This window comes from Kryptolebias marmoratus, linkage group LG20 (assembly GCF_001649575.2).
Source record: "Kryptolebias marmoratus isolate JLee-2015 linkage group LG20, ASM164957v2, whole genome shotgun sequence".
Taxonomy (NCBI): Eukaryota; Metazoa; Chordata; class Actinopteri; order Cyprinodontiformes; family Rivulidae; genus Kryptolebias; species Kryptolebias marmoratus.
In genome coordinates, this window is record NC_051449.1 from 20,269,568 (window position 1) to 20,280,573 (window position 11,006).

At 40.2% G+C, this 11,006-nt stretch overlaps 1 protein-coding gene across 1 annotated transcript in view; it reads left to right on the top strand.

Annotated features, from left to right (window-relative positions):
• The window catches only part of slc1a7a (solute carrier family 1 member 7a), a 78,496-nt gene that overhangs the window by 34,495 nt on the left and 32,995 nt on the right, over positions 1-11,006 (top strand). Inside the window, exon 3 of the mRNA XM_017420209.3 lies at positions 7,205-7,420. Within this exon, the coding sequence (XP_017275698.1) occupies positions 7,205-7,420 (216 nt within the window). The remainder of the gene's footprint in view (positions 1-7,204; positions 7,421-11,006) is intronic.

Consider the following 11,006-nt stretch of genomic DNA (forward strand, 5'->3'; position numbering starts at 1 on the left):
AATCTGTTCATTTTATTAAGAGGCTTTGAAAATTAGCCGCTTTTAGTAATTCTAATACTGAAGTTGATATCAGCTTTATAGCTAATCCAATTTTATAAATTGTGCTTCCAATGTTTTACAGAAATTCTGACATAAAATAATTTGACTGTTAATAGCAGGAATAAATATGGCCTACCATTTCCCCAAAATATTTTGCTGTGTTACATGTCAGCTCAATTTAACTTTTAGCAAGAATATCATGCAGAAAACTTTTATTTAGCCAAGGATGATCTAATCCCTCAGCTGTTACTGGAGAGCCCCTTGGCTGTCACTGCTGCAGTCATCTTTGTTGTCCAATGTGCCAAAGGGTGCAAAGTTTACTCTCACAATCTGTGCAGCAATCTGTGATTTTATGTAACTCCTGTCTCATAAAGTTCAGCTCTAACCGCAAACAGTCAAAAGTATTTCATTATTTAGTGAAAAAACTGTAATTTTTTTAAAGTGTGGGAAAAGCATAGTGAATGTATTTTGTATTCCCTGCATGTTGACCCATTTCCTGCAGCAAATTTGGAAAAAAAAAAAAAATATATATATATATATATATATATATATATATATATATATATATATATATTATATATAAAATATATATATATATATTATTTTATTTATTTTTTTTCAACTCTCGTTTCACCCTATTTTTTTTTTCACTTCAAGCTCAGGTCCTCTACCAGAGGCCTGGGAGCTTGAGGGTTCTTCTCAGTATCTTAGTTGTTCCTAGGACTGTACTCTTCTGGACAGAGATCTCTGAGGTTCTTCCTGGTATCAGTTGGAGCCATTCTTCCAGTTTGGGGGGGTCACAGCACCGAGTGCTCCGATGATCACTGGTACCACTGAGGCCTTGACTTTTCACAGCTTCTCTATTTTCTCTTTCAGCCCTTGGTATTTCTAAAGCTTCTCATTCTCCTTCTTCCTAATGTTACAGTCACTTGGGATTTCTACATCTATCACCACTCTGCCTTCTTTTGTATCTTATCTATCACCACAATGTCTGGTTGGTTAGCCATCACCTGTTTGTCAGTCTGGATCTGGAAGTCCCACAATACCTTAGCCCTGCAATTCTCCACCACCCTTGGTGGAGTCTCCCACTTTGTGAGACATTCAGTCCATACTCTGTACAGATGTTCCTGTACACTGTTCCAGTCACTTGGTTATGGCTTTCCATGCCTGTCTGCATCTTATGTCCTGGACTGTCTCAAGGGCATCTTCACACAGCCTGCATCTTGGGTCCTGCCTGGTATGATAGACCCCGGCCTCTATTGCTCCTCTGCTGCAACCATTAGTGCCTCTCTCCTTCAGTCCAGCCCTCTCTAGCCACTGGTAGGATTTGTTGATATTCATACAGAACATTCATTTATAAGAGAGTGATTTTGAAACTGGAGGCACTTAAGAAAGGCTTGTTCAAAACATGAAAACGGGAAGCCTTAGGTTTTTGCACTTATTAAACATCTGTAATGTCGGGAAAGGGAGGTTCATGTTTTCTGAAGCAAATGTTTCCAAAAAGCTGTTTATGTACACTGTAACTTCCATCGATCAAAACTGGTGTTACTCACTGCTGCTTAAATGTCAGGAATATCTCCATTTTTTTGAGACTGTGAATCAGCTTCATAGCTTCATGTCTGGGGCCCTCAAGCATAAATGGTTTATACAGTTGCAAAAATAAATACACCCCATTGCTGTGCACCTCAATGCACAGTAAGCTGATTGAGCTAGAGGAAGCTACTGATGTGAGGCAGAGTTCCAAGTCAGGATCTGTAAGTAAAACACTGCAGCTACTTGACGTAATTCTCCAAAGTCTGGCAGAACCTTTAGATGACAGTGGATAGACAAAGCTGGAAGCAGAGTTTTATTTTGCTTGTGACATTTGGCAAACTATTTGACACTAGTGACTTTGCAACTAAAGGACTACAAAGTCCCTCCTTATGCATGTCTGACTGTTTCAGTCTGAATGTCTGAAAGTCAGCTTTTCCATGTTCAGATTAAATTCTAAGAATGGTTTGGAAGAGCTGATGAGTAAGAATAATATCACTTCTTGGGATGTTACTTCTTTGAGACAAAGAAAAATGCCAGCGAGACTGAGGGACTCTGTGTTGACCACTTCTTTGGGAAATACAATGAAAGACAAACGTGGGGTGCAGTTTTGGATAGACAGATAACAGAGCTGAACTGCAGGTTTCAAGATAACACGTATGGATTAATGCGAGCTGCAGCTTCATTAGTCGATGCATCAGCAGTTTCTGCTGAACCCGACCTTGTGGTTTGATGTAACCATCACAGGAGCTGAGTACTCAGTTTTCATTCAACAGAGAAGACACATAGTTGAGGCAGGACACAGCTATCCATCGATTTTCAATGAAACTGCATGATAGCTGTCCAGCAAAGATTTTTCCCAATGTCAGCGAGCTACTCTGGGTTTTTATAAGACTGTCCATCACTTCATATACTGCAGAAAGACTTTTCTCAAATACATCTTGAATAAATGCAAGACTGTGGGCCTCAGGTCAACTCCATTCTTGAACTTTTCTCTTGTTTTTCAAGTGGAGCCTGACAGTCCTTGGAGTATGATGAAATAATATCCATCTTCAGCAGTAATCCAGATTGTTTTTGAGCTACCTGAGCACAGAAATGACAGAGCCAACATGGATTGTGAATGCCTGTTTTGGAGTTTGATTCTAAAAACTTACTCTGTCAGTAAATTATAGATGTGCATTATAGATTTATTTAATTTGATTTGCCTTGGATGCTTTATTCAGCCACTGTATGTAAAGTGGTTTCTTTTGTCAAAGTTGATTTTTTTATACTGTATTCTGACTACAGTTTGTTGTTTAAATAATTCTTCTGACTGAGGGATTTTGTTTGAAAAGCTGCTGAGGTATCTTCTGCTATGTCTGGTGATGAAACAGTCCATCCATCCATCCATCCATCTTCTTCCACTTATCCATGGTCGGGTAGCGGAGGCAACAGGTCCAGAAAAAAAAACCAGACGCCCCTTTCCCCAGCGACACTCCTGCAAGTTCTGCCTCGCGGTCTTATTCCAGTCCCATGCTTGGAAAACCTCCAGTGGGAGGTGTTCAGAAGGCATCCTAATCAGATGTCCAAACCACTTTTACCAACTCCTTTTGATGCAAAAGAGCAGTGACTCTACTCTGAGCTCCCCTCAGATGACGGAGCTCCTCACCTTGTCTCTAAGGCTGAGCCCGGCCGCCCTACAAAGGAAGCTCATTTCAGCTGCTTTGTTCTTTTGGTCATGATCCAAACCTCATGACCATAGGTGAGGGTTGGAACGCAGATGGACCAGAATTGAGCTTTTCAGTTTCCACAACTGACCAAAGCAACGCCCTCATTGTTGTGGACGAGGCTCCGATCCGTCAATCCTTCTCCCGCTCCATCCTACTATCACTCGTGAAAAGACTCCCAGATACTTGAACTCCTCCACGTGAGGCTGAGATTCATTTGTTGTATAAATGCATAAACCCATGACTCTCACCAGTTTACTGCTTTTCCATCATTGGACCACTTTTGGTTGGTCCTTATGCAGACCTGGAACATCCCAGAAGAGCAGCAGTTGTTGAGAAGCTGTGATTGAGCAGACTAATCAGTCACAGATTGTCTGTCCCTACACTTGACCTTTGTTCTTGTTTCAGCTTATCAGCTTTTAGGATATAATATTAATTTGCTGTTTCTCAGTGGTTATGTTAGGGGTAATTAGTAATTACTTAATTAAAAACTTTGAAATCAAGTCTGTTCTGTACAAAAAAGGCAAAAGTAAAGCACTGTCAATTAATTGTATCCCTGCCTGTATTGTAATGCTTCTATTTGTCCATGAAAGAGGGAAGATGAAATCAGGAGTTAGTACTTGTTTGTTTTTTGTGAGATGGTACTGTAACAACTCCTAAATTCACCTTTTTTCTTTCATCAGAATCAGACACTTTCATCTACAAGCCAAAAAATACGAGCCACGCAGAATGCACAGTCCAGCTTCAGCATCAAAGGATGTCAGCAAATAAAAGAGAACAAAAGCTTCCTGGAAAGTCCCCACTTTACAAAGAATGAGCTGTTTGTGAGGGAAATCTCTTTGTAGTTGTCATATTTAAAAAATTAAAAAGTTCATAATCACTGCAACCAGTGTTCATATGTAGGAAACCCAAAAGGAGAATCTGTACATCAGCAGGCAGCAGGTGGTGCATGTGACTCTGGAACCCACCTTGGAGAATTTGCTGCAGTAGTTTGAGGGCAGAAACAACATTACAGGACTTCTGGCAGCTAAACATGTCACTACTTCCTGTTCCTGTGCAAACTGTTACAACCCTCTGCATTTTCACTCTTGCAGTGGCAATGCAGCAGCCTGCATAACTTTAACTCTTGTTAACTGGCTGCACCTGTGAGTGCAGACTAAAAGCCTTCATAGTGAGGCAGATCACAGCGGATGGTGCTGGCTGCTTTGTGAGTTTATTTGTTGAGGGTTTACAGCCGTTTTTAATAATAAAAATATTAAACTCTCAACTAAAGTGTCCATCCATTTAAGGTCTGATTGTGGAGGCAACAGGTCCACCATCGAAACCACATCCCTCTTCACACTCTTCACTCTCCAGCTACTCCTGGGGGATCCCAAGGTGTTCCCAGGCCAGAGAGGATTTTTAATCCTTCCATCAAGTTTTAGGTCTGCTCAAAACCTCCAGAGGGAGGTGTCCTGGAGGCATCCTAATGAGATGCCCAAACTACCTCAGTGGACTCTTTTCAATAAGGAGGAGTACTGGCTCTAATCCACAGGTGTCAAACTCCGTTCCTCGGGGGCCGCTCTCCTGCATGTTTTAGATGTGTTCTTGCTTTAAAACACCTGGTTTAAATGACTGACTTGTGGACGTGCTTCTGGAGAACTTGATGATTTGATAAGGTAATTATACCATTTGAATCAGATGTGTTGGAGAAGAAAAACCTAAAACTTCCAGGACAGCGGCCCTCGAAGACTGAAGTTTGACACCCTTGCTCTAATCCAAGCTCCTTCTGAATGACAGAGGCTCCTCAACTTATTTCTAATGCGTCAGCTGCCTTATGAAGGAAGCACATTTGAGCCACTTATAACCAGGATCTGTTTTTTTCAGTCATGATCTATACCTCATGACTATCGGTGAGGGTTGCAACAAAGATAGACTGGTTAATTGAGAGCTTTGCTGTTCGTCTCAGTTCCTTCTTCACCACAAAAAACTGGTGCCTGCCCCCATTATTGCAGTCGAGGACCTGCTCCATTGATCTATCTCCTGATCCATCCCGCCATCATTCAGAAACAAGACTCCATGACACTTAAACTCCTCCACTTGAGACAAAAACTACAGTGTTCAGTTTTCATTTGATGCTGTGGCCCAAAGAGCTGACTTATAACATGAACTGGGGGTTTGTTTGGGATCATCACTGCCGCTGAAGACTGCTTGGTTGTTCTGGTTTGTTGAGACATTTTTTTATAAATAATAGCTGTATTTAATAATGAAAATCTTTAACTACTCTACAAAGTGTTCAGTCTCCATTTTATGGTGCGGCCCAACAAGGAAGGTCATAACAAAATACTTTTCAAAAAACTCATAAAAGCTCTTTTCCAAGGATGTAGAGAATAGTATACTGTGTAGATCAACAACTGTGGATCAATTTGCTTTCACCAGCAGATGATTTTTGTTCAGTCAAAACTTTACAACACGAGAGTGAGTAAGTTTGACAATAAACAGATGTGACCAAGCTGTTGTAATGGTGTAATGGTTCCAAAGTGGATTTTTGTCATCTCCAAAATTTCAAATTCAGAAAAGGTATTTTTAAACCTTTGCACTGACTTCAGTTTGACAATACAGTTATTTTAGTGGATGTTTTATAATATGATATATTTTATGATATTCCAGCAGGAAGTGACCCCATGCTGCAGGAAGTGCTACAGCTGCTGCTGGTGTTGCCAGTACTTGCAAACAACAATGAAAGTCCATGAAAATAGCTGCGTATTGAGAAATTGATGGCGATGTAAACATTTATAAAATAACTTTTGTATGAAATGTTTTGAAATTTTGGAGGTTGGAGCTGTTTAAACATGGGACCAATTCACTTTGGACTACATTCAGACTAGCCGTTAGCTCATCAGTCCTGTCAGATTAAACTTTGTTTTCCCAAACTATGGTCATTCAAAGAGCAATCTACAACAGGTAAGATAATATTTGTTAATAACTGTCCTCAGACCCCCACTTCAAAACGAAGTATATAGTTTTACTACTGTTTGTCTATTATCAGGCTACAGTATGTTACATATTTGATAGTTTGTGGGTAACCTGCTTACTTTATGATGATAACCCATAAAGGCTCGTCACAGTGAGCCCATCCACCACCTCTTGCCAAATAAACTCAGATTATACTTTGAACAGGCAGATAATCTTGTCACGGCAGATCAAAAGATTGAGCGCAGATATCTCCACCGCTCTCTTCTCTCCTGCAGCACTTTCACTAACTTTGCCCTCTTCATCTTCCCACTTCCTCACCCTCGGTGACATTAGTCAGCACGCTGTGATCCACGTCTACGAAAAGCGAACAGTTACGCGTGAAAGTTTTTCCTTGTTGACTTTTTAGTGTTCCTCATCACACCGCTAAAGTTACCTTGTCAGAGCAGTGAAAATGAGCCTTTGAATCGCAAAACTATCCCAAGCTAATTTAAATGCAAATTTGTCTACTTTACATGTCATGTAAGAAATGTTTTTCCTTCCTCCTTCAGAATATTTGAGCTAAAAGAAGGCAATGAAACTCAAAAAGGCTATTTAGTAAATGTATTTAAATTGCCATGCCTAAAAGTAGTGAGGCCTTCTCTGGTTTGAAAGAAGATCACTGAATTTGGTTAAGTGGAGCAATCATTTCTATCTGCAAGCACTGTGGAAACATCATTACTTACACATGAAGTAGGTAGCATAATTAGGATGTAAATTAAATATTGTTAAATATCGGTGTGTGAATAATTTTAGCACAGTGGGAAATTATGTTTGTTGAACATTTTCATCACTGAGCATCCATGTTCCCCCGTCTCTCTTTGCAGGAAGGTGGTTGTTTCTCAAAATCCATGACATTTATTTCATTAATCCCCAATTTTTTTCTGCCTTCCCTTTTGTTTTCTGTGTGTGTCTTCCTCTCGCTCTCCACGCTTCAGTTTGATGTCGGGTCTTGCCGCCCTGGATGCCAAGTGCTCGAGCCGCTTGGGCATCATGACCATTTCCTACTATCTGTGGACCACTTTTGTTGCTGTGGTAGTGGGCATCCTCATGGTGTACATCATACACCCCGGCGGCGCCGCCCAAAAGGAGGACTCTGAGGACAGCAAGAAGCCAATGACCAGCTCTGCTGACGCCCTGCTGGACCTCATTCGGTAAGAGGATGTTGAAAATCCCCAGTGACGTGTCTGTGTTATGTGGCTGACATGAAACTATGTCATCCATGATAAATGGCTCCCATAAGAGGCACATTCCTTAATACATTCATTTTTAATAGCTGGGGTTGGGAGTGTGGGTTTTAAAACACCAAGCCTTGGAAAGATCTACATAAATCAAATTAACTTTGGAAATGATTGCCAGTAGCACATTTAGTCCTAATTGTTACAGCAAGATAAAAACAGTGGTCATAAATGAATGAAAAACTAATGCAGTGGATGACCAGGCTCTTTATTAAATGACTTATTATCTATGTTTGCTTCAGCCAGCTACAGTCAGGGTCACGAGCCTCTGTGCCTTTATTTTTTAAGTCAAAAGCTAAAAGGTTAGAGAATCACTGACTTATTGACCTTTTTCATACAAATTAAAAACACGTAGGTGACTTTTGAACTCGTTTCCATTGTAGCCATGATTTAAGCTTGACTGACAATAAAAATAAATTTTAAATAAGTGTTTTTTACTCTTACAGCAACTCCACTCTCAAAATTTTCACACAAGTGCTATTTCACAAACCTTTCCATCCCTGGTAGTTTTACATTACATGGCTACGATTTGCATAGAGTTCTGTGGTTATTTGTGAGCACAAGTAGCTGCAGCGAGCTGCAGTAATACTGCAGCAGCTGGCGCTTCCTGATGGAATATCCTGAAATATCTGCAGGAATAAGCATATCAGGTGAAACTGACAGAGGTGAAAGGGTTTATGAAACTGTCAATAAGAACTGCTACGAAACTGATGATATTGGAGCTGTTTTGAGTTTTGGACTTGGCTCCCCTCAGACTAGCCATTAGCTCATCGTTCCAGACAGAATTAAACTCGTATTCCTTCAGAGTGAATGGATTATATCTAAACTTAATGGCTTTCCTCAGAAATTTATATTTTCAAGCAGAATGCATAGAATTGGTGTTATTTTTAATCAATAATAATTTCTCAACCTTACAGTCTGTGGATGGGTTAGTCATATCATTTTGCTTTTTATTATCTTTGATTGTGAATTTTTAGCACCTCAGAATTTCCTGCAGATCTCCAGAGTTTTCCATGACTGTTGTTAATTTCTGGTGGAAAAACTCTAGGAACACTGAGTGCCGGCTCACTCTGTGGGCACTGATAAGAGGACAAAACACTGAGGGTGGAGTGTAAAGCCTGGAGCTTTATGTGCCAGTGGGTTATTGTTCTAAGCTAATTAGTGCCGCTGAAGGTTGGGCTTGTTGTGTTTGAGGTAAACCTGGGTCAGGCCTGCTGAGAAAAACATGTGGCGCGTCAGTCGGTCAGTGGACCAAAACCAGGAGCCTGAATAATGGAGCTGATGAGGCGCCGACCAGGAAGTTTAAACTTTGGATTTTTATACCGAAAGGGGAAAATTACCGAAGATAGAGTTAGAACAAACTTTGATGTGTTTGAAATGTAAAAAAGGACTTCTTCTATTTAAATATTAACCATCTGTTGATTTTTATTTCATGTACAAGCCAGAATGGTGATAATCTAAAGGCGGGTGATTCACTTTGAACCTCAATTTTAAAAAAAGGAGGGTTTTAAACTGGCCAAGATCATGAAATCCAACAATGTGCTGCTCATGTGCGATAGCGAAGCTCTGCCGGTAACAGGCTGTGTGTGTGTGTGTTTACAGAGCACAGCTGTGCTTTGGATTTATCCTGCAAAGCTTCTTTACAGCCTCCGTCCATCATGCAGGCATGAGCTTGACGTACCAGTGCTTTCACAAAAGCACCCGGCTGTCTGCAATCATGTGCGTTTGTGTTTGTGAGCGCGTTACAACTTTGTATCAGCCAGTATACGCAGCAGAGTCTACGTCAGCGTGGTTCATTACTGGGCACAGAATAATTTACTGAATTGATAAGTGGTTAAACCCCCTCTGCTCATTCTTTTTTAATCTTGCTTTGCTGTTTCTGTACATCTTTGTCTTGTGTGTTTAATACCACGGTGTTTCGCTGGGCTGGCTGTAAAACGCAGTATGTCTTTTAATCTCTCTGCGTTTGACCTGTGCACTTTGATTTCTCACTGTGACTTTGAACTATGCATTGGTGTGGGATTTACAGCCGTTCCTAATGCAAAGCTGATCTTGTTGATTGACGCTGTTCTTTGACTACCGAACGCTACAAATTTAATATTTCTTCATCGCAGGTTGTAGGAAAAAAATAAAATAAAACCATACGCTCTCCACTCTTGGATTTGAGCTGTACAATCCTGATTATTGAACATACTGTACGGTACATTTTGTGATTCAGTGCAAACCTCTTATTTCAAATCTAATCCTCTGTTTGACATGTTGTAGCATTCAGAGGTGACTTTAAAGCAACAGTTTAGAAATTTTCAAGTGGGTTTCTGTAAAAAGATGACAAACACTCATTCTTACCTGTTGCAGATAACTCTATGAACATCCTCGGTTTAGAGAAACAGAGTTTAAAGTGAACTGGGGCTGTCCTAAAACAACTTCATATAAATTTATGCAAATGTTCGCTTATAATCCTTTACACTGTCGTCAGTTCTGCATTACACAGACATGTTATGATTTTCCTGCTGAAACAAAAGTCTTACAGCTATTTACTTCTACAGATAATCACAGAATGTTTCTGTAAATAAATGTAATCTAAAAACAGGCTTCATACGAACAGCTATGAAATCTTTGAGATTGAAGCTGTTTTAAGACGACCAGACTCCACTTCGTTCCTGGCCTGCTCAGACTAGCCGTTAGCTCATCAGTCCTGTCTGTGTAACGTGCGTTGAATGATGGAGCTGGAATGCAGGCAGAGTCCAAGAAACAATACTAATTTATTTACTTTAAAAAAAAAAGGAAAACAAAAGGCTGATGTGGTTGAAACAAAAACCTACATAGAGACATGAACCAGTGAGGAATGAGTGATAAAAGACAGGTTTTATGGACAGAGGGTGATGATAAAGTCAACACAGGTGACTGATTACAAACTGGGGACAGGTAAAGATGGGTGTGGCAGGATAACTAATGAGCTGAGGGCAGGTAACTGGAGGCACAGGGAACATGAGAGAAAACTGATGACACATAAAGGAAAACAAGTGACAAGGACACACAGAAACACAACAACATGAAACCAGGCTTAAATACAAGAACATATTAACAAGAAAACACGTAACAAACTAAACACAACGATTACAAACATAAAATCAAATACAGAAAAATAACTCAAAAACTCTAATCGTGACAGTCTGACCTAAACTGTATATATCCAAACTGAGGTTGTTCAAAGATTTTTCAACAAAAGGTAAGATATTTTATGCTCATAAGCTGTCCACAATACCCCTCTTGAAAAGATCTGATCTGCCACACACAGGTTATTAAAATATCTGTCAGGATTCGTAAATATTCTAAAATGAGCAGCTCGGCGTCAGACAGACACGGGAGACCAAGATAATAGGAAGTGAGTTTATTTTACAGTGAATCGGGAGCAGGAATAATTACAGGAACCAGGAACCTGGAAGCAGAGGACGTGGTAAGTATTTCCTTGGTGAGGAAGGCAGGTAAGTATTATATCCAC